Consider the following 25165-nt stretch of genomic DNA (forward strand, 5'->3'; position numbering starts at 1 on the left):
GACAAGCAAAATACTCTTTGGGGGTGGTGTGATAAGCACCTAAAGTGTACCCCTTAATAGTACTCTATTTAGGCCAATTATGTTTATAATAAATAAGAGTTAGTACTGTTTATGTGTTTTTGTGCATTTCAGGACTTGAAGTTGATTAGGTGACTAAAAGCACCACTTTTGCATGGAAAACGAGTCAAGATGATTGCCAAGGAAGTTCTACATTAAAAGCCCAAGAATCATAGAGAAAACCCTTTTTCAAGCCCAATCAAAGTTGGGAAATCAAAGTTAATCTGGGTAGAAAATGGACAGAAAAGTTAACAGAACTTTAATAGGCTGTATCATTAGACTCGGGCCTCGGAATTGGGCCTACTTTATGTTAAAACGACCGGCTCAGAATAATATTTCCAATGGAGTCTGCTTTGTCCCAATCAAAGCTATAAAAGTGGACAAAAAAGGTACGAAAGTAATATCTAGTAGTTGTGGCCCTTTTAGACTTAACCTAATGGACTTTGTGCTCACTTTAGAGGCCCAAAGTCCCCTTTTTTGGCCCATGCATGAAACTGTAACCTTAACCCTCTCATATATAAAATGGGTTAAGGCTAAACACTTTAACTCCTTCCTTCCCTTATCTATCAAACCCTTAGTTTAATTTAGGTTCATGTTTATTTAGTTTAAAATTAGGTTTAGCAATTGTAGCCACCATTAATTCCCAATCAATCAAAATCTTTAGTTTAATTTCAATTATTGTATTTTCATTTATGTGTCATTATTATTGCTTTAGTATAATGTTTCTTATGACACTAGGCTTAACCTCCATTAGAGAAGGTTTATGAAGCCATGTGAGGATGAGTAGCTAGTAGTTTTTATTGTTTTGCATAAAAGAACTTCAAGTTCTTCGTTATGAGTAATTAGAGATAGAGCTCATAATGGAGAACTAGAGTATAGAGCTGATAAGAGCCCAAAACTGTAGTTTTAACCCCTTAGCAGTCATACTTTTAGACCAATTATGTGAGTAATAAGTAAGAGTTAATACTGATTACGTGTTTTTATGTATTCCAGGCTTCAAAGTCAATTATGTGCAAGAATGTGCCACTTTGATGAGATAAAGGAGCAATGGTTGGTTACTAAGGTGTTCGGTGATTAAAGGCCAAGATTCAAGAAGACAAAGCCTTTGTAAAGCCTGGTCAAAAGATGAAAAGTCAAAGTCCACGCAAAATTGTAAATGATGACAAAGTCAACAGAACTTCCGAAGACCATATCTTTAGACTCAGACCTCGGAATTGGGCCTACCTTATGTCAAAACGACCGGCTCGGAAAGGGCTTTCCAATGGTCTAAGCCTTGACCCAATCAGAGGAGCAGAAATGGACGAAAAGTCTGTTGAAGCGAACTGCAGCTGAAGAGGCCTTTTTGGACTGAAAGAATTGGGTTTTGGGCCTGATTCTCTGGCCCAAAACATGGCTCCAAGCCCATGCACGATTTTTGGATCTGGTTGTATAAAAACAAAAGCTTAGCTCTTTGTTAATGGTAGCTAGTTAGACCTAAATTAATATATAGAATTCTAGATCTAGTTTTATTAATTAATTAAGTGTTAGTTCCATTTCAATTCCTGTTTTAGATTAAATCTTTGAATCATTGTTCTTGATTGATTAGATAAATAAAATAGTTAGTTTGTCAATTTTGAATTTGGTCATTTCCATTCTAGATCTAATTTCAATTCTTGTTCTTATTTCATTCCAGCCATTAAATTAGATTCATTATTGTTTAATTAAGTAAATCTCAATTTCTTACATTATGTTTAGTTTAGATTCAATGGGAAATGTTAGTTTGATGAATCAAGGCTAAAACCTCCATTAGAGGGGTTGAAGAAGCCTTGATGAAAACTTAGTGGTTAGTATAGAATTGGTTGTAGAATCTATTCCACTCTAGAAGGTCATGTTTCGCCATGAGAATGGGTGGACGACCTCACATGCTAGTTAGTATCCGATAGGAATGCCATGAACACTAGGGATTAGAACTCGAAATTCTCGCCATAAGAACGTGAGAATTGAGATACAACATTCTACGCTAGGTCGTTAAGTTGGATTCGAGGTGGATTCAATTCCCTCTAATTTCTTTATCTAGATTCAAACAATCGTATTTCCGTAGCTTTTCGTAGATTAACTTTAGTTTATATTTTATCTTGTTATTTATTATATCTCGTTATTTAAATTAACGCGTCTTGTTAGCATAACATTTCGTAAAGCTCTCATTAGACTTAAGACTGATTTCTTAGACTTAGAAAACAATCCATGCTAGGGAACTAGGAGTGGAACGAACTTCCTACTCCACTTAGTGCAATTCGCATCGAGAGTAGAAGCTTTGATAAACAAAGGATCAAAAGTCCAGTTTTAGTTTACTTACGGATTGAATTCATCGTTCATTTCGTAGGTAAACTATTCATTTTACAGTTATCAAGAGCCACCACCAAAGAGATTTGTGGTAGAGCTACACTCTCATGCTAGTGAAATATTGATCCGAGAAGACTTGGTCTTCACTAAGGACCAATACAAGCGATCCAATACTAATTAATAGTCAATCGAATCGCGTGGCAGATTAAACCCCTTCTAATACCTTTATTTATTCTCTAAATTCACTGTTTTGACTTCATATTTACTGTTTTGACTTTCATTAGTGAAGCATACTTCTAATCTAGACTCACATCCAAGTAGTGTACAATTAGAGTTTGGAGAACACGACTACTTCCCATTATCTCACATGATTTAGAGAGTATTTATCTACTATTTTTTCCACCATAATTTACTGTTCACAATCTCATATATATATGCACTATTCATCAATCCATTTTTAATTATTCATTATCAACTTCTTTCACAGAAGGCCGACTCTTTCGATACATGGGAAAATTTTGTGTTCTCCTTCACGAAGAAGTACTTTTTCGTCGAAGAAAATAGAAGAGATAAGAAGCAAGATACAGTTCTTCAGACAGAGACTGAGTGAGACATTTTCTGAAGCATGGGATAGATTCTCCGACCTACTCAATTCATGTCCTCACCATAAACTAGAAAAATCCACTCTTGTCCAATGTTTCTTCAAAGGACTTCTCCCATAACACAAAGTAACCCTCGACATCATGAGTAATGGTAATTTTTTGGATAAAGGTGCAACTGAAGCCTTAACCTTTCTTGAGAACCAAGCTGAAAAGAGTATCCATTTGGGCGACATAAACAATTCCATAATAGCCTAACCCAGTATATCGGTATTTTTTATGTGAAATCAGATCCAAAAATCAAAACTTTAATCGAAACCATCACAAGAAAGATAGATACCATTACAACCAGACAAAAATACCAAACCCTTTATCCTGTTATTAATGTAAATACCTCACCATACAATTTCAATCTAAGCTTGAATCATATAGATGCTAGTTGTCCCTTGATCACAAACCTATCATCACTTCAGCCAGAAGAAGTATGTGCTTTCAATGTACCAAATGCACCATGGAGACAACATCCAAACTTTGCATGGACCAACATTCTGTAATACTAAACACCACTAGGTTTCAACAAACTGACAAATACATTCAGACAAGGACAAGGACAAGGTACCTATAACAATTAGAGCATTAGTTCCATCCCTATTTAACCAGAACTATCAAAACCCACCTATCAACAACCAAAGAGACCTAGTTCCCATTACACCATAAACTAGTGTCCAAACAGATTAGCCTACCAAAATAATGCTATCTGTCATGCAATAGCAAACCCAAATCCTAGCATCCATGCAACAATCTTTAAACTTGTTAGCCCAAGATAAAACCAAGAAAGGTGTGTTCCCAGGTCAAGATATTCTTAATCCTAAACCAAGAAACACAGCCTTTGAAGCAACAAGTGACTTGAACGAAGCTAGAGCGCTAAAAACTCTTTCTTAATCATCCCATCTATGAGGATTGACTCCTCTTTTCTGATGTATTCCTTTCCCATTCCATTCCATCTTTTGCTTTTAAAGGGATACATCAGTAAGGTAACTAGACCTCTCTACTTGGAGGGTGTGGTTGTAAGTGTCGGAGCCTTAGTCCATAATATATCTCACATATTCTTTGTAAAACACTTTTTACTCATCGTTGGAGTAAGTGTGAACCTATGGAGCGAGTATACAATTTTCTTTTCTTTGTTTTACACTTCTTTTTCAAAAATGTTGTTTTCTTTGTGCTGTTAATGATAGATTCTCGATACATCAATAGTTAAGTGATTTTTCAAAAACGGACAATGGATTTTACATAGACCAACCCCTAGAACGACACAATCTAGGGGTGGTTTAATATCAGCTTTGCTTACTAAGGGTTGCTTATATCACCGAGCTATTCGCCCGGATTAGGACATTCCATGTCTTACACAGTAAATCCCCAAACTCGCTTAGCTGAAGCTATGTCTGTCTAGATTGGATTTGCCATAGAGCCGACACAAAAGTTGCCTAAGATTATCTGTTATGATTTATTTTCAAGTAGTAACATCCAGAATCATAGCTTTTGAGTACGAGTTTCTTAAAACCTCTCTCCATAGTTTTTAAAACCAGAGGATATAAAAATGAAAATTATACTCTCGAAATAAGAAAAATGATACTGGATTAACGTATAATTTTATCTTCTTGGCAAAACCTCTATATGGATAAAGATATATTTTGAATGAGAAAGCAACTAAAAACAAAAGATGAGGCATCTCCAAACAAGAATTAAATAAATAGAGTAACCCAAAGTGATACTATTCTCTGTTTAATTCTATCTTTTTGTCTCCACCTCTCTATTTTTTCTTGAGAATTTGACGTTAAAAGACTCAAAAATTTCCTTTCTAAAAAGTCTTTCCCCTCTCGTTTGAATCTTTTTCCCTTCTAAATCTTTCTCGTTTCTGAAAAACTTTTCAAAATTATCTTCTGTAGCAAAAAAAAACAGTCCACCTAGAAAGACTAGACGGATAAGTTTCAATGATCATGTGCAAGCACTTCCTAGAGAACTGCAGCTCAAGATATGGACACATCAAAAATAATTTCTGGTTTAGGTAATAGTTTATAAGCACGTAAGAGGCGAGCTATGAGAGAAATATGGTGTCAGCATCAAAAACTTTCAAGTCTTGGGGATCTTACTTAAAATGACCCACCTTTTTAAAATTTTTGTCAAAGTTATTCAAAACCCAAAAAAAATTAATTAAAAGTTTATTTCTGTTATCTGTACATATTTCTCTACAGTTCCTGTACAGTTCTTTCCATCATCTATTTTTCATCCACTGTTGGATATGAGTGTACCCTATTCCGTTATGTTACATTTTCGATGCTGATCATTTTGGTATCTCACAGGTCAAGATTGGACGGGTAACGAAGCACGGATCGGCTCTTGAAGTTAGCATGGCACTGAGGACAAGATCGGAATTTCCAGATTTTATTTGTGCTTGGGCCAAATTTAAAATTCATTAAATAGGCACGTGCCATCAAACTATTTAACCCACACGACCGCCCACATCCTTTCTTCTTCCTCATGAAAATCCCCAACCTTAGCCACCTACACCAGCTTGCGATAGCCCCTATCCAACTCGCGACCATGACCTCACCCATACACACCTCCACCATTTTTTTTACAACCTGCTCCATTTTCAACCCCCATTTCAACTTAAAACCCCAATTTTATAAATCTCTACTCTAAATGGCTTGAGTTCTTAAAATCATGCCGGAGCAAAATTGTCAAGACTTCTTCTATTCCGATCGGTTTGAAGTGCACTTCAGAGCGGAGATTAGAAGAAGAAGATGGGAACCCTTGGTTTTGTTGGAAGGTGCAGCTTATTCTCCCTCTCTTACTCTTTCATTTTATAACTGCATGCTTAGAGGGGAGGATGACCGCATCATGGTTGTCAAGGATGGCCGCTCACTGGAGCTTACCAAGGAGGTGGTGAGTGGAGTTCTGGGGATTCCTCTGAAGGCTTATGTTCAGATGGAACAGTCCCTAGATAGAAAGATCATCGATGTGATGATGGTAGAGACACTTTTTAAGGGGGTTAAAAACCCTAAGTCTCATCAAGGCTTTCAGATTTCGCTACGAAAAGAACCAAATTAGCAAGATATCAAAGATGGGACCTGCAACCTGCTAGGCTCGGCTAAGCCTTTGGATATAAGTAAGGTGATGCTTCATCTTTAATGGATTCTTCAAAAGCAGAAGAACAACTTTTGCATCGTCTCCTTTATCTTTGAGCAACTCTACAAATCGAAGAAGTCAACCGCCCCTACGCCAGTGCTGGTCACCAAGATCATGCAGCACTAGGGGTACGAAGCACAGACACCCTAGTAGAGGTCAAGGACATTACCATAGGTCCTATCTATGCCCACTGCGTCCAGAAGTTATGGCTTCCACCTAAAGCCAAAGTTGCTGAGCAAGCACGCCGACTGAGAAGTGGATTACTTTACTGAAGATGTCACTTGACAGTTCACTCAGCCTATGGATGGAATTCACTTCCTCCATGGAAGCCAGAGGATTCTGTATATGTATCTCCACCAGCTCAGGGAAACTCAAGGGAACATGATAGAGGACAATCAGAGAGGAGCAGCGGTCCTTCCAGCAGGAGCAGTGCTGTTTTCAACACAGTGTTACTAGAACACTGCAAAGCATCAGAGACGCGCTCCCACATAGTGATAGACATGCCAGGTCCCGATGTCAGCAAGGAGAAGGATCTTCTAGACATCGAGATGAGTCACCCATGGATTTTGACTAGGTTTCCTAGTGTCTGTATGGTTACATATATTTAATTTTCTCTTTTTCTTTCTTACGTGTATGATGTATTATAAGTTTAATTATAGGCTTAATATTATCTGCTTGTTTTATTTTGCTTTTCTTGTGGAATTTGGTATATGAGTAGAAGGTAAAACAGATACATCATGCCAAATTTTACCATTTTCTTTCATGAATTTCATATATGTTTTAAAAGATACAAAAACCTAAAAAGATTTTATAGTAGAATAAATATCCCTAGTATAATAAACCATGTATTTCTCATTCTATATCGAACAACCCACGCCCCAAACTTATTTGGGGGTGGAGTATTTTCATCATGAAGAACATAATACAAGTGTATCGCCGTTTTTGCTCATGTTTCCATGGTAATCTCTTTCCTTATCTCTTCAAACCTTGAGGACAAGCATAGTTCTATTTGGGGGTGCTATAGTAACATTTTGCAAAACTAGGCATTTTCTATATAGTATAAATAATAGCAATAGAGTAAGGACTTGTTCTTCATACAATAGTTTCTGCATCTTTTCATGACTGGCATGCATCAACATTTGTTTGTATATAACAGTGAGTTTCCAAAGCCAAGGTTAGAACAATTAAATTCCATATCTTATGACAATCTAGCCAAAAGTCTCATCTTAATGATTATTGAGTGATGACATAAAGGATGTCTGGATAGAAAGACCACACGTCCACTTGCTTGATCACCATGTCATATCCTATAAGAGAATTTAGGCCCTTTTTGGATCGATATAGCCAAATAAACGTTACAAACCCAAAAAGATAGTTTTCCTCTAGTTGCCCCTCTTGAGCCTTCACCCTTTCTAAAAAGCTTTTTATTTTTCACCAAAAATTCCTAACCCATTACAACACATAATAAAAAGCTTACCCAACTGACAAGTTGATAACTGGATGGATATCAGAAAAAGAGAAGAGAAGACCTTGTACAAAAACAGAACAATTATTTGGTCAAAAAGAAAGGAAAAAGAAGAAAAGAGAGACCCATCAAAAACTAAAACTCCAAAAAAATCAAAGGAGAAAAAAATATCGAATCTCCCAAAAGTTCAAAATCAAAAGGAGACAATATCAAAAACGAAAAGAAACAAAAGCAAAGTTAGAACTCCCAAAAGTCAAAATCATATGGAGTCACAAAGCAGAAGGGCTAAAAGAATGTATCACAATTCGGAAGCAAAAGAACAAAACAAGGTTCTTCTCTGGTTACAAGTATCTTAAAGACCCAGTTTCTCGACTTATTAGATTTTGTTTTTCCCTTCCTTTCTGTTTCTAAACCATCACCCTAGCTCTGTAACTCCTAATAAAATACGTCTAGCTCAATTAGGAATAGGATGGTGTGATAGTAAGTGGCAAGCATGATCAATCGACCCCGGTTTCTTTGGACGTCATTTGAGTATGCGAGGAATATAAGTGCCCGTTGCACTTGAGAGAACCCACCTTAAGGAAGCTCTCCAAAAGCCTCGGAAACAACTCTGCTTTTGAATTTCATTGCTCATATTTTGCGTATTTATCTTTAGATGATTAAATTACTGTATATATTTTACTCTAAGTTCAAAGGGGCTTATCTTCATTCACTGCTAATGAGATATACGAACTTCTGAGAATAAATAAGGAAACAAGAGCCTTTGTACTAAATAGAAGAAGTTTGTGAATACCTTCACTAGAAAACTCTCACAAGGATTAAAGCTTGTCCAATAGGGAATTCCTAGTGATTTAAGGCCTTATTGCATATGGTCAATGCAATTGCACTCTGCAAAACAAGATTAGTATAACTTATAATAAATCACTCATTTGTGATCTTACTTTTTTCTCTCATCCTTACTTGAGGTCATGCAAGATGCTATTTGGGGGTGGTGATCATCTCCCAAATGTGTGTTTTATTACCCGTATATTGCTGCATTATAGCCCTTCTTATGCTTAACGAAAAGACAACTCATAGCTTTTATTGCCTTTTTCAGGTTAAGGAGTATTTTAGACCACTTAACATAAAAGCTACGTCTTAGCACCAAAAAGAGCCTTAATCACACTTATTATGAAGACCAAAAGATGATATGGAAAAGTGCTGAAAAGTCAAAGATAATGGGCAAAGTCAATGGTCAAAGTCAAAGGTTAAGGTCAAAGTTCAAAGCCCTCAACTCATAAAACCAGAGATGGAGGCCCTTATCTCAAAATATGGCACTCTCCCAAAACCTACCTTGGTCAAGAAGAAACCAAAAAGCAAAAGCAAGAGTGAAGTGTGAGGTGTCTCATTTGTAATGGAGAAGGGCAAATATATAAAAGGGAAAAGTAGGGGTATATAAGCTAAAAGTTAGGGAGAGAGAAACCATCCATTATCTTAGGATCCAAACCATTTGGTTTGTTTAATTTCTTGTCTAGTTTTTCAATTCAAGTTTTTACTTTATTGTTTGTTTTATTTCCTTTCAATCAAAACTTGTTATTTTACTTGTTCTTATTTCAATCTTCAAACTTTTCTTGTTGTTCTTCTTTGAAGTTTTAATCAATCTTTCTTTCAATGTTTTCAAGTCATTTCAATACCAACAACTAAAGCTTTCAATGTTTTCATTAGCTTAAAACCAATCTAGTCTATACAAGTGTCTCCCTTTCTTTTTCACAACTCTCACACTCAAACTCTAAACAATTTAGGATGAACCTCACTTTTAAAACAAACTCTTTTGAAGTTACCACCACTATCTAAAACTTCAAATGCCCCGTGTGTGATGACAGTAGTAATAAAAAAAGGACCAAACCAATGTGTTTTTAATTTCCCTAGAAAAATATGCAAACGTTAGTTGCATAGCAAAACATTTTAACCAAATTCAAATGCCTTATGCAAAATTTGTTTATCATGAATACGTTTCATGTTAGCTTTAAAATCCTTCAAAGATCATAAGAATCACTCCGAAGTTTTTCAAGCTCATTCAACTGCAATTTGTGCTTGACACCAGCTTCATCGATATTGAAGTTTAAACTCTTTGTCGCCCATAGAGCACGGTACTACAACTCAATAGGAAAATGACAAGGTTTTTTGAACACAAGTCAGAAGGGTGACATTCCTATAGGTGTCTTAAAAGCTATCTGATATGCCCATAAGGCATCCATTAGGCGTCTAGACCAGTCTTTCCTATTAGTTTAATATAATTTAGGGTTCTTATTGTAGCCTCCAACCTCCATTAAACACTTTCAAGTTCAATTCAATTGAATTTATTCCTTTAATTATGTCTTATTATTATTGTCTTGATATATTAAATCCAATGAAACAATGCTAAAACCCCAAATAGAGGGAGTTTTATGAAGCCTATGTGAGGGTTATAATTATTTATTTAGTTATTGTGTTGTCCTTCAAGTTTGTTTCTTGTGATATCTATAACTAGAATCATAAGAAGCAAACTAGAGATTAGAACTCCATTCAAGAGATTAGTGGAGGTGTTAATCTCTCATGCTAGTTAATTCCTTGTTTAGAGATAACTAGGATTTAATTAAGGATTTTCAAGCTTGAGTCTTTATAATGAAATCTTCTGTTTTATTGTAAAGGCTTAACATTTTATTCAATATCTCAGATAAATAGTTGTATGATTCATATTGGTGGATTAGCTTCCTCTATACCTCCTTTATTCATCAAATTAATAATTATTCCGAGTTGTTTATTAGTTAATCATAATTTCTAGCACTATTCATATACTATAATCCACATCACATCATTACTCTCATGTTCTTCCCTTACTATTAGGTAGTTGAATTCTCATTGTTCTTGACTCATTAAGAGTGGAACGATTCCTTACTCCTTATATTGCATGATTATGTTTTGAGAGTAAGAAAAACTTGAATTAAACGTAAGAATTGGTAGCAGTACGTATTAGTGTTTTAGCATTGATATTTAGAATACTACTTTTTTGCATTTATCAAATGGTGTCGTTGTTGTCTTAATTGATTCTAGACGTGAATTCCGCTAGTGAATTCAAGCGAAAAAACCCAATTTCACCCAACCACCCTGCTATTTTCGCATATGTTTTTCTTATTTCCATTATATTTCCTATTGGATTCGATATTGAGTTTTTATTTTTTGTTACAGGTTCCTACATACGAGTTGAAAATTCATCTCCTGGGAACACTGTGACCCGTCTAGAAAAGTTTGGAGTACTGCCAAGTAATCTCAAGGGTGCACACCCCCTATTCTTTCTCAATACAGAGGGCACTCCCCATATTTACTCCTATTTTGAGGACGCACACCCCCTTACCCAAGTATTCAGTCTTTCAACTTTTTACGTTAGTTACCAGTTGGCCTAAAGAGTACTACCCAATACTCGTGTGAGCCCAACCACATTTCTAAAAAGCCCAGTACTGAATTAAACAAATCCTAATCAAGAAACCCAGTATGCGAAGCCCATAGGAAGCCAAGCCCATCCTAGGATGCCTAAATCAAGCTCCACCGTGCACCCCAAAGGCCCAGCCCATTCAAATCACCTGAAACCCACTAGAGAGAACATGTTTCTCTAGTCCATAGTTAAGGGGCACACACCCCCTATTTACACTACACCAAAGGGCGCACGCCCTCTGCGCGGTTATGATTTCTAAACCTTTTTCCAGGTCAGTTTTTGGACATAAAAACATGTTGGCATGGTGCTCCAAGCTTCTACAAGATGTTGTAACTCGTTCTTGAAGGCGCTAGTAAGCGTAGGAAGGAGGCATACAAGTTCTCCTACTTCTACTCCTCGTTTCTTCTGTCAGAGGAGTTCATTTCTAGTAATAATCGGGCTTGTTTGATTGCGTTGGTTGTTTCTTTAAACTTAGATTTGAATTTTCATGAGATAAAAGTTTGTTAATAAGAAACTCTCTAGTGTATTTTATCATAAACATCAATTCACACGCCTATCTAGAAGATCACACACTACATTTGCACCAATGGCTGAAGAAGCGGAGACTCCACTCTCTGAATTTTAGAAGGCCCTGAACGATGGACCCAAGTCATGCATTGTTACCGGTTTTCCATGGTTTAGACCACGAGAAACCTTATGAACACATGCCTATGATAAAATAGGTCTCACTAACTTCCATCATCCTAGCGTAATTCTGAAATAGGTTTACCTTAGGGTGTTTCCTTTCACCCTAGCCAACAAAGCGACATCATTGTTAACTGCTAAAATGACAAACTCTGTGGACACATAGGCTAAACTTGTTCAACTGTTCATGGAACAGTTCTACCCACCACTAAAGACAAATGAAATGCTTCAAAAGATTCATTTCCTTTACTAGAACCCTCATGAATCCTCTTCAAAGGCTTGGAATTTGTTCACTAATCTTCTCATTGAATTTCTGTACTATAACCTTGCAAAAGACACACTTGGTTGTGCTTTCTTCAAAGGACTTTCACATCATTATAAGGAGGTTCTTGATATCATAAATTTTTAGCAAGGGAACATTGGATGCTTATAAATTCTTAGAAGATCAATCTAAGAGGAACAACAATTGGGGGACGATGCCTCCCCGCTCCACTTCTTCTTCGATCATCAACAGTTAAAATTTACTAGTATGTTTAGGGTTAAACTTGATCCCTAGCTTAGAACTCTGGGATCAAATCCCTCACTAAAAGATAGATGCCCTCTGCTTCAAACGTAAGCCCACTCCAATCATGAACATCAACTCTACTCCATGTAATTTATGTTTTAGTCTTGAGCATACAAATTTCTATTGTCTTCTTGTTTATGAACAACCACCACCACAGGCTGAAGATGTTTGAACTTTTAATAACATCCTTATTGCACCTTAGAGACAACATCCCAACGTCAGTTGGCGAAATAATCCACAACAAGTCACACCTCCAAGTTTTGGTAATCAAAATGTTAGGCCTGCCAACAACTATAACCAATTTCAACCAAGACAAGGACAATGGCAAGGTAATTATAATAACAATATAGGTCTCCTCCCGGTAAATAACAACTATCACAACCCAATAGTTAATCATCAACGTGAGATAATACCTGTTACACAACTTGTGGCCGCTCAACCTTCCCAACCTGATCAATTCGATGCCTACATGCAAGCTTAACAACATATATTACAATCCAATCAGCAATCCATACAACAATTAGCCCAAGATAAGACCCAACTAAAAGGCGTATTTCCAAGTCAAGTTATACCTAATCCTAAATCATCAAACACAGCCCTTCATTTGGGTAAAGTAACTGATAATCCTAGTAACACTAATTTAAACCAGGGTGAGCTAAAGGCAGTCACTACCCTTCGTTTGGGTAAAGTGGTTGAAAACAAAGTGACTATGCCTGTTGATCAACCGCAAGTGGAAACTGAGAATGAAACCTTACAAGATTCTGTAATAGAAATTGAAGATCCTACACCTATAGAGGAACCAATTAAACCGTAACCAAAAAAGAAAATGGAAAAATATAACAACAAGGTTAATACTACTGTTGACCCTTATGCTAAGCATAGAGACAAACCACCATTTCCCCAGAGACTAGCCAAGTTAAAAAAGATGCAAATTTTGATGAAATTAGGGATGTTTTTGAAAATCTAACTATCAACCTACCTTTTCTAGATGCTATAAAAAAAGCTACCACAACATGCTAATTTTCTAAAAGAGTTGTGCACCACTAAGAGGTCAACAAACACACCAAAAGAAGCATTCTTAACTGAACAGTTTCCTTCTCTATTTTTTTGGAGAAGCAAATGTAAGAAAAGGAGTAATGGGGACCTTGAGGAGAAGAAAAAATGAGTAACTTAAGCTTACTCTAATTTAGCTCATTTTTGATCCAAGATCCTCCATATTATTGCCGCTTTTAGTTAAATATGTTTGGTAAGCTAGTATTATCCTCTCCATCCTTTTTTTTTCATTCCCTTTCAGGTAAAATCCACCATTGATTAACAGTGGGTGTTCTAAAAGGTAAGGGAAGTAAATCATTCTTAATTTATAGTGTTGGGTAAAGAAGCCGCTTACATCTTATTTTCCTTTCCTTCTTCATTTCTTGTTTCGGTAAAATCCTCTTAAGTGAGTTCAAAACAAGGAAATACGCTGGTCATCTTCTTTGTTTGTCCTCTGAAGGTTCTTCGCTAGTCTCCTTACCCCACAGCTTCTCCGTCCTTTGTTTCGGTAATATTCTCTTTAGTGAGTTCAAAACAAGGAATTTCTCTGGTTATCTCTTCAGTTCATTCCCTAAAGGTTCCGTCTCTGCTGGTTCCCTGATGTAGTGTCATTCAGTTCAGTTCAAAACAAGGGGTTGTCTCGCTAGTCTTCGTCCCCCTCACCTACTCTATTTTTTCTTTGGTTACGCGCTTGATTCGTTCGGTTCGGCTTAAAACAAGGTTCTCATTCTTGCTTCTTTTCTGCGGTATGGCTTCTACTCCTTTAGGTTTTGGGCTATGGCGTAAAAACCGTGTGTTCTTTTATGGAGATTCATTAACCCAAGGTGGTAGGAATAATGTGATAGCATCGTTGGCTACTCCTGTTGATGCTCCCTCTTACGCTGCAGTCACTTCAACAAGATTGGAACAAACTTTCGATCTATCAAAGATCCTCATCCCTTCTACAAAGGGGGATAAACTAGCCATCAAAATACCGTTGAAAGCTATTGAAAAAGGTATTGAAGCGTGTAAGCATGTGCTGGTGGGACGGTTGGATATGCAAGTATCAACACTGGAAGCTATTAAAGCTGAGGTATATGCAAAATGGGGACTTTCAGGTAAGGTAAAGCTTATACCGATGGGAAAAGGCTTTGTTTTGTTTAAGATGGACAATGAAGCTTATTTCAATCGAAAGTACGTTAGGTGGACCATGGAGTATTGCAGGTAAGCCCATTCGGTTTTAAGCTCGGGCGCTTAACTTTTGTACGAGACATACAAGCACACTTCTACTCCTGTATGGGTTAGATTCCTAGGTCTCCCTCTTGAGTATTGGGAAGTAGAAACGCTTATGGCAATGGGTAGAGGGTTGGGAGGACCCATTCGGGTGGACAAAAACTCTGTTGAAAGAGATAACTATTTTTGTGCGAGTGTGTTGGTGGACATAGATCTCTCTAAACCGGTTCCTGACAAAAATTTAGTTAGAAGTGGTTGAGACTGGTTATGAGTTTTGGCAAGAAATTCGATTGGGGAAGATGCCAAAATTCTGCAACCACTGCAAAATAATTGGTCATACGATTAATGAATGCAGAAAAGTGGCTGGCCATAATACAACTAGTGACAAAAGGTAAGGAAAAAGTAGTTGAACCTTAAACTTTCCAAGAGTCGAGAAGGAGGGTAAAAAAGGAGGGTAAGAAGGAGAGCTAGGGAAGCGAGAATATTCTCGAGATACTCCAACCGTAGAAGCGAGAACATGGAGATGATGTGCATACTATGGAAGTTATACCAAGGTACAAATCGAGGAAAATTGTCTAGGACATTCGGACCAATCTAGGGAACCTACTACCCAGTTTAGTAATGCAATAGTGCAGTTTGACCACGACGAAGTGGCCGCAAAGACAAGAGAGGGTGATGTTGGACTTGGTATTGGCCAATTCGTTCCCTAATGTTATGTTGGGTGGCGATGATTCTGATAGGGTTATATACTAAAAGTATTACTTTTGTATTAACTCTAATTCTTTATATTTTAAATGAGAATCATATGGGCAAATGTTATGCATATTATATATGTTATTAGTTATATGCATGTGTCTAATACTTTATGTTGTAGATGATATGGTGTGAACACACACAGTAAGATCATATCATCAGTACCTTATAAAGTATAAGTAATCGTTCACAACCTAGATGGATTTGGACAAACCATTAGTACGGTTATAGTATAATCTGGTATTAGTCTATCTTGACTATAGGATTACACTAGTACACTTTGTGTGTATTGAACAGGACCAAGTGAGGTTGTTTCTCCTTATACTAACTATATAAGAGAACAAACGCCTATGTTATTATGGATGCTTGTCCTCCTAATCTGGATATAATAACGGGCACTTACATGCATTGTACATTGATTTAAATCATCAATGAGTGAGATTCATTGGTGAATCAACAAACTCGATAGATTGGGTAATGACATTGTATGTAAGGTGTGCTGTTGATTATAGAAGGAATCTGTGTCCCGCAAGAAGTCGGGTTGATGATGTCCACTTGAGGAGCTAAAAAAGATTGTCATATAAACCCTGCAGGTGGATTTATTCCAACATGACAATGAGGTTGAGTGGTACTACTCAAGGACATAAGAAGTTGATTAATGTAGTTGTCAGTAACTTGACTTAATCAACGAACATTCGATATCTTAAACACGGGGATATCAACCAGTATATAATATGGAGCCCATAAATGCTGACACGTAATTTGGGATTAGGGTGGTAGTGCAACAATGGTCTTTAATGGAATAAGCCATTTATTGACGGACTTGGGTCGTGTGTTCTGGGCGAACATGGGAAGCCTAAGCCCGTCAGGAGGCCTAACCCTAATTTCTCCTCATGGTCCCTGTTGTAGCCTATAAATAGAATACTCTCTCTTTGGCCGAAATTCACTATTCATCTGAACAGAAACAGAGGCAAGGAAAGATAGATCTAAAATTGGATCTAGCTTTGTGAGAAAGAAGGGGATTGGTAGATCATTGTCCACACAATGTCTAATCTATTCTAAAGGAATACAATAGAAGATCAAGGGGTTGATTTCGGATTTGATAAAGCTTGGATTCTCAGAGTTATCTAAATTGGATTCAAAGGTATGTTTTCCAATCACAAATCGCGGACACCCATTAATTCCACTGCGCGTGGTGTTCGCGGTTTGTAGAAATAGTCATTCTGAAATAATGTTTCCTACAGATTCTTTCACTATTGGTGAAGAAATGCTCTATGTTTTGGACCATAACAGGTTTTCTGCTCTTGAAGAGGAGTTAGAAAATGTTCTTGACCCAAGTGAGATTTCTGAGGAGGAAACTGAGCACTTCCAAGATGAAGTTATTTTGAATGTGAATTCTTTGCTATCCCCTCCTCCGTCTGGTGTTGTAACAAGGGCAAGCACAAGGAGTAGGCAAGACAAGCCTCTTCAAACTGTGAATGCAAATTCTTTGATCTCCCCTCCGCCGTCTAGTGTTGTAACAAGGGCAAGTACAAGGAGTGGGCAAAGCGAGATGAGACAAAGTGCTATCCCCAATCAAAGGATATCAAGTGGTGCTATCCCCAATCAAAGGATAACATTACAACAGAAAGTGCAGCATGTAAGTTCATCTAAGCAACCAAGCAGTAGTAAAAGAAGGGGTAGGCCCAAAGGGGCAAAAAATAAACGTCATTAATGTCTACACCAATCTGTGTGTGGAATGTACGGGGCACTAATGAAGTTCAAAAAGCTAAAGAAATAAGTAAAATGAGAATATAGAAGAAGTTAAGTGCGTCCTGCTTGCTAGAAACTAAAGTAATGTAGGACAAGTGTGAACTCATGCGGAATATATGTTGTCCTCAGTGGGAACATATGAATAACTATAGCAGAGATCCTTCAGGCAGAATCTGGATATGTTGGGACCCAAGTATATTGCAATTTGTCAAGATTATGGAATCTGACCAATATATTCATTGTAAGGTAATGTATATACCTTACAATGAAGTGTTCTTTTTTACAGTGGTTTATGCTAGGAATGCTAAAGTTGAAAGATTAAAGCTATGGGAAGACATTAGAACTATCTAGAACTCTATTAATCTTCCTTGGAATGTTGTTGGTGAGTTTAATAATATTACCAAGGCAGAGGAGAGAATAGGTGGGCCACCTATGCACCCGAGAGAAGCTAGTGATTTTATTGATTGTCTAACAGCTTGTGGTCTTTCTGACTTAGCATTTAATAGGTTTTTTCTTTACCTGGAGCAACAAGGTGGATGGGCCTGGAAGGATTATGACCAAGATTGATAGGTGCATAGTTAATAGCCCATGGCTGGCACGATTTCCATCCTCTAAAGTGGAATTCCTGCCACATGGAATCTCTGACCATTCCTCTATTCTTATTGAGTGGAATGCACAGAGCAGAAACACATCATCGTTTAGATTCAAAAACTACTGGGTGGAGCAACCGGAGTTTCATATTATTCTTGGAGAGGTGTGGAAGACTGAAATTTTCACCAATCCCATGTATGTTCTCATGTAAAAACTAAAGTTTCTGAAGGAAAGATTAAAGCCTTGGGCCAGGAAGAATTTCTCTGATCTTCATGAAAGAGTTATAAAAGCTAGAGAGGACCTAGATGACATCCAGAAGCAGTTGCAGGACAACCCTTTCAATCCATATCTAGGACAAAATGAAAAAGCTGCTCTTAACAAGTACTAAATGCTTGCTAGAGCGGAAGCCTTTGCAATTCATACTAAGGAAGATAGTGAATGGATGACGAAGGAGATAAATGCACCACCTTTTTTCTTTAATGTTAAAGGAAAAGAGAGCCGTATGGTATTTGAACTCTTCAAGATGCACAAGGTGACAATATCCAAAGGGCAAGAGGTTTCCAATATGATTGTGGAGTTCTACAAAGGATTCTTGGCACCAAGGGGGCGGAGATCTCTTGTCTTACCTTCTTTCAAAATTTATCAGTCAAAGCCACTGTCAGCAATACCATTTCTTTGGACTCTAAAGTGGCGGATGAAGAAATCAAACTAGCTTTTTTTTATATGGAGGACAATAAGGCTCCTGGCCCAGATGGATATACTTCAATTTTCTTTAAGAAATGTTGGACTATTGTTCGACCAGATTTTGTCTTTGCTATTAAAAATGCTTTTAGATGTTGTAAACTCCCTAGATGAGTCAATGCAACATTTCTCTGCCTTGTGCCTAAAGTTAATAACCCTACTAGGGTAGAAGATTTTAGACCTATTGCCTTATGCAACACCATATACAAGTGCATGTCTAAAGTTACCACTAATAGATTGAAATTGGTGATTAATGATCTGGTTTACTCTAACCAATTAGCTTTCATCCCTGGCAGGTCCATACAGGATAACATCTTATTGTCTCATGAGCTTTTGCGAGGATATGAGCGAAAGCATGGAACTCCGATATGTTCTATTAAAGTTGATATAAGGAAAGCCTATGATGTTAGCTGGGACACTGTACAAATCATGTTGAATACTTTCAAGTTCCCCCCTGTTATATGTAATTGGATCCAGATATGTGTATCCTCTCCCTCCTATTCAGTTATGATCAATGGCTTTGCAGAAGGTTTCTTTCCTGGTGCCTGAGGCTTGAGACAAAGAGACCCTATGTCTCCATATTTATTTGTTTTGGTCATGGAAATCCTCAGTTGTATCCTTCTAAGGAGCATCAATGAGAAGAGAATCTAATTTCATCCGAGATGTAGAAGAGTGAGGCTCTCACATTTGGCCTTCACTGACGATGTCCTTCTCTTTTGTAAGGGGGATAGTAACTCTATCTTAGCAGTTAAAGAGGGTCTAGCAGAATTTGGAAGGGCTACAGGCCTTAGTATTAATACTCACAAAACTACCATTCTGACCGGCACTCTAAATCATCAAGATGCTTTATCTCTTGCTTCTCTTTTAGGAGTCGAGTTCGTAAAACCCCCGGTTAGGTACTTGGGACTCCCTCTAATCTCAGGGAGGTTGGGTATAAGAGAATGTCAACCACTTATTGAAAGAGTTACTCAAAAGGTCACTAACTGGAAAGCTCGACAACTCTCTCATGCCGTTAAAGCAATGTTGATCAAGTCAGTACTCTTATCTTTCCACGTTTTCTAGGCGAGAACGTTTATCCTGCCTAAAACGGTTCTGGAACAAGTGGAGAGAATCTGTGCTCGGTTCTTATGGTCTACTAATGGTTCACAGAAAGCTTTTCACCATGTGAGTTGGTGTACTATGAGTAAACCAAAAAAGGAAGGAGGTATTGGGTTCTCAAGGCTGCATAGATGGAATCGAGGAGCCTACTATGGCTTAGTCTACAAGGTGGTTGTTAAGGAAGACACTGTATGGGTAGATTGGACTTGGCGGCAACACATAAAACAACAAATCTTCTGGACTATGAATACCCCAAAGGAGTGCTCTTGGACTTGGCGGAACATTCTAAATGCAAGAAAGGATGCTATGAAGCTTATCAAGTATACAATTACTGATGGGGACAACACCCTTCTTCCGCACGATATTTGGTGTGGCACTTCACCTCTCTTGTTTAATGCTGAAGCTGTGTCAGCATGGCAATTCCCTCTAAATGCCAAGGTTAGCTGCTTGTTAGATAATGGGCAATGGAACAACCTAGTGCTACAGATGCCAAATTCAGCTTTGAAGAAAGAAAAACTCTCTACCTGTGTCCAAAGGCATCTCCCCAAGGACAAAATTGTGTGAACTCCCCACCGAGAGTGAAACCTACACCTCTTGTAGTGCCTATCTTTGCTCTTAGTCCAGAAAGGAATGAAGTGTGATGGTGTAGTTTTGTGTGGGGGAAGTGGGTACTGTCTAGGCATTCCTTCACATGCTGGCAACTGTTTTCCAACAGCATACCTACCCAAGATCATTTGGTGCATAAGATAGTGTTAACTTATTCAGTTTGTTGTCTCTATAACAATAGTAGAGAACACTCTAAGCATCTGTTCTTTGAGTGTGCTTACTCCCAGCAGGTCATCTCCAAAATCAAACAACTTCTTGGCATCGGGACTAATTCAAGATCTGCTAATCGAGAATGGTCCTCTATTTTCAGGCTTTGTAAAGGACATGAAATTGGGGAAGTCTATAAATTCTACATATGTGCTACAGTAGATGCGATATGGAAAGAGAGAAATGGCTGGAGGTTTCAAGGTTCATCCAAGACAGCTTCAGTCCTTTTTAACAAACTGGTAAGGGACCTCAAAAACTATCTTGTTGTTCTGAAGCCTACTCTAAAAGAAACGTCTGTGTCAAGAGACATGAATGACAGACTTGCACTTAACATGCAGTTCCAACCCAAAGGCCTTAACAGATGTTCTTAGGACCCTCCCTTAGAGAATCGAGTTAAACTTAATGCTGATGGTAGCTTGAGTAGTTGGGGTATAGGATATGGTGGAATGATCAGAGACATATTTGGTCGTTGTTGCAAATACATTACGTGAAGTGGAGGAATGCTATCGGTGCTTTTCCAAGAACTTTTGGCAATCAAAGGCGGGTTAAAAAGATGTCTGGATGAGGGGTTGTTGAAAGTAGAAGTTGACTCAGACTCATTAAGAGCAGTTAACGTGATTAATAGAAAGGAAAAGCCTCCTTGGTACTGCCTGGACATAGTCATGGCTATCCAACTTTTGTGCCCTCTTTTTGAGCTCATTTCCTTTCGACATGCAGTTAGAGAAACTAACCAGGTAGCAGACTTTTTAGCTTCTATTAGTCAGGCCTTTTATGTAAATTTTGCTTCCTTTATACCACCCCTTGATAAGACCCTCAACAACATTGTTGAAGAGGATGCACAAGGGAGAGTTTATGTAAGAATTTCTTAAGTAATACAACAGGTGAGGGCCTGCCAAACCCTAGCTTAACTTTAAAAAAAAAGTTTCCCCCTCTATTTGAACGTAATGGAATCGTTAAGTACTAGGACTTTGATCGTCCTACTGTACAATCCACCTTGGGTAATACTTTCATAACAACTGCTCTATTAGACCTAGGGGCGAGTGTTAACTTACTCTTTTTTTACCTATATAAACAAATCGGTCTACATGAAATCCTACCAACTAAAATGACTTTGCAGTTAGCAGATCATTCCATTAAGTATCCCAAAGGCATTGTGAACAATGTTCTTGTAAAAGTTCAAGATTTTTACTACCCAGTTGACTTCGTTATTCTTGACATAAAACTCCTTAATGACTCTATTCCTATCATCTTAGGGCGTCCTTTCTTGGCCACCGCTAACACCCTAATTAACTATCATGATGGTTCGATGTCTATTTCCTTTCGAAAATTTTATGTTGAGGTGAATGTTTTTAAGATGATGCAACAATTACCAGACACGACTATTGATGGAGAAGTTAGCATGATCGAGAGCTTTGCTCAGGACTATTTTAACAATATGTTTCCAAAAAATCAAATGCACCAATTCCTTTCCTTCGGAAGTTCTGACTTCGATGATGATTACAACATAGAGGAAGTCAATGCCCTTTTAGAGTGTACTCAAATCTTTGATCCCTTAGGAGATCCATCTTCCGAGTTTGAAGACCTCTTACCTAAACCAATTTTGCTGCTCAGGAAGATGAACCCCCTAATTCTTTTTTACCCACTCCCACCCTGTGCTTAAACCTCTTCCTACTGAGTTCAAGTATATTCATCTTGATCCTGATGGTAGTCATCCAGTGATCATCTCTTCTCAGTTGACTGCTGATGAAGAAGCACGTTTGATTCAGGTGATTCATGAACATTGTTCTGGGATTTGTTGGTCCCTAGACATTAAAGGGATTGACCCTAGCATATGCATGCATCGCATTCATTTGGAGGACAATGCCAGGACTTCACACGAGCCACATCATCATTTGAACCCTACTATGAAAGAAGTGGTCAGGGAAGAAGTCTTGATGTTACTCGATTCAGGTATTATATATCCAATCTCCGATAGCGAATGGGTAAGCCCCACCATGTAGTTCCTAAGAAATTGGGTGTTACCGCTTATCGTAATGCAGATGGTGAGTTTGTTCCCACACGAAGTTTCGATGAAGTGGAAGATCTGTATTGATTATAGAAGGCTAAATACCATGACATGTAAGGATCATTTTCCTTTACCCTTTATAGATCAGATACTTGAATGTCTAGCTGGCCATGCATACGTACTACTGTTTTCTAGATGGCTACTCTGGCTATTTTTAGATTGTTATTGATCTTGATGACCAAGAGAAGACTACCTTCACCTACCCTTTTGGAACGTATGCATATAAATGAATGCCATTTAGCCTTTGTAACGCACTTGGTACTTTTCAGCGATGTATGCTTCATATTGTTAGTGACATGGTGGAGAGATTTATTGAAGTTTTCATGGATGATTTTTCCATTTATGGAAACTCTTTTGGTGACTATCTATATAATCTTTCTAAGGTTTTGAAATGGTGTCAAGAAAAGAATCTAGTTTTGAACTGGGAAAAGTGTCATTTTATGGTTAAAAGAGGGATAGTTCTAGGTCATATATTGTCTAGTGATGGCATAGAAGTAGATGACTTGCTGAGAAAGTGGTGTTGGGTTTTGTTGTTGTTCATCTTAAATCCTTTGGTTGGAGGAATGGATTGATGATTGGAAAAATCTCTCTCTACTATTTTCTAGTCTCTCTTACTCTTGTTCTTAAGTTTTAATGGTGGAAACACTAGTTCTTTATCTAGAATAGTTGAAATCATAAGTACACTATAGATATCTTCACAAAGTTATACTCATTTTAATTCAATTGTTAGAAGATAAAGAGTAGATAGATTCGCAAAGTTTTGAGTTTTCAAAACTAAAAACTCAATTAAAAAAGCAATTTAAAAATTAAAAAAAAAAATTATTAATTAAAATGAATTAGTAATCCATCAGTAAAGTTAAACCTAAAAATTAGTTTAGTAGCATGTTTAGGTTTTATTTTCTATTAATTGTTGTGTATGCATGATTAGATTAAGATAATATCATATAGTTAAGTCAAAATACAAAAAAAAAAATTAATTAGGATAAATAAAAAATAGTTTAAGGTTTGGATGTTTAGTCTTTTGGTTTAAGTTTACTTACCAAGAGTTGGGGATTCAACCAACTTGGACCGGTTGGATGTGCAAGGCAAATAGTGTAACATCACGCTCATGCATCTCAACCCAACTTGGGGGTTGAAGTTCCAATCTTTGATGAACACTTTCCAAGCTTTTACGTATTTTTTCAATTAATCATTAGTCAATAGTTAATTAGCTAAATATAGTTAAATTTTCGTGTTTACCGCTTTCATAGTTTTAAGCCCACAAAGGCAACTAATTGTATCTTATTGGCTTTGCCAGATTTCGACCCAACTGTTGTCAACCGTATAGTGTATGCTAACAGTGACATAACCTTTCTTTCGATGCTGCTTATAGGTTTTCAAAATGCTTTTAACATGATTGATCGGACTATCATGTTGAGAGAGGTTCGTATCCGTTTCCCATCTATTGCCCCTTGGGTAGAGTAGTTGTATTGTCCGCCTGCGAGGTTATATTTGGGGGATAGCTACATATAGTTTGCTACTTGGATCTAGTAAGACGACCCTTTAGGTCCCCTTCTCTTTGCACTGGTGTTGCATCCCCTGATTCTATGGATCCAGTCCAATTGTCAGTTATTGTTACAGGCTTGGTACCTAGATGATGGGACTTTGATCAGAAATATAAAATAGGTGGCAACAACATTGGGTATGATTCAGGAAGAAGGTCTTTCTTATGGGCTGGTTCTTAATGTGGCTAAAATTGAGATATTTTGGCCATCACTGGATCCACGTCGCTCCAATCTGGGTCTTTTTCTTTCAGATTTGTCCCGGCCCTCGGTCGGTCGTTGATTAGCGGTCGCGGTCGAAGACTGATTCATACTTTGTCATAGGCCTTGCTCGTAAGCGTGTTGAAAAGGTTATGACTTTGATGGACCATTTAGCTACATTAGAAGATCCACAGTGTGAGTTAGTGCTTTTAAGTGCTTGTGTTAGGCTCTCTAAGTTGGTCTTTCCGATTCGTACTTGTCAACCATCCCTTTTTAGAGAGGCAGCTATAACTTTTGATCGACATCTCCGCAGTGTTCTCCAACGTATTGTTGTTTCTGATGGTCATCCCATTACATCTTGATAGCATTTATCGACATTCCCATTACGTCTTGGTGGGTTAGGTATTTATTATGCCACTGATGTCTCTACTTTTTCTTTTGAGGCATCCCATTGTCAGACTTCTAAGCTTCAGAATCACATTTTTAGGAGTTGTGGCCTAGTGCCTTTGGATGAGATTCTTGATGTTGCTAGCAATGCATTGAGGCTCTGTCTACCCGATTTTTACCATAGTTCTATGGTTGTGAATGTTACCGTCCCCTCAAAACCACAAAAGGTTTTAGCGTAAGCTCTATGGTAAGATTGTTGTTGGTCTTAAGAGGGAGTTTGTGATATCTACTTTCGTTAGAAAGCAGTCATTGGATGCTTGCAATCGTAATATGCAAAGGATTTTCTACTTGATATTCTAATAGAGGGACTTGGACAATGTATGTCGCCAGTTGAGTATCGTTCTATTCTCCTATACCATCTCATGATTCCTTTGTACTCTGATGGTGGTCTATGCCCTGTTTGCAAAATAGTAGACTAGATGCTTTTGGGGGGCCATGCAGCACATTGTAGACATTTTCCAAATTTCAAATACCGACATGATCATGTCAGAGATATTTTATGTGATGCATTTTGGAGGGCTAGAGTACAAGTGAAGAAGGAGGCTCTTGTGAATTTTCTCACTGATCCGAATGAGGAAAGATCTACA

General features: G+C 37.7%; 1 protein-coding gene and 1 non-coding gene across 2 annotated transcripts; one reads left to right on the forward strand and one right to left on the reverse strand.

The window, feature by feature from the left end:
• Window positions 1-2946: 2946 nt before the first annotated feature.
• On the reverse strand, window positions 2947-3052 carry LOC147497220 (small nucleolar RNA R71). Its single transcript, XR_015197247.1, has one exon. It is a non-coding gene; the product is annotated as a small nucleolar RNA R71 (small nucleolar RNA).
• A 16540-nt stretch (window positions 3053-19592) lies between these two features.
• On the forward strand, window positions 19593-20075 carry LOC147497221 (uncharacterized). Its single transcript, XM_086562808.1, has one exon. The coding sequence runs from the start codon at window positions 19593-19595 to the stop codon at window positions 20073-20075; it is 483 nt and encodes a 160-aa protein (XP_086418934.1).
• Window positions 20076-25165: the final 5090 nt, after the last annotated feature.

This window comes from Coptis chinensis, chromosome 5 (genome assembly GCF_015680905.1).
Source record: "Coptis chinensis isolate HL-2020 chromosome 5, ASM1568090v1, whole genome shotgun sequence".
NCBI classification, from domain to species: domain Eukaryota; kingdom Viridiplantae; phylum Streptophyta; class Magnoliopsida; order Ranunculales; family Ranunculaceae; genus Coptis; species Coptis chinensis.

What these genes read in the sequence shown, in the direction of transcription:
- LOC147497221 (XM_086562808.1), top strand. Translation starts at nt 19,593, where the DNA reads ATGAGTAAACCAAAAAAGGAAGGAGGTATTGGGTTCTCAAGGCTGCAT.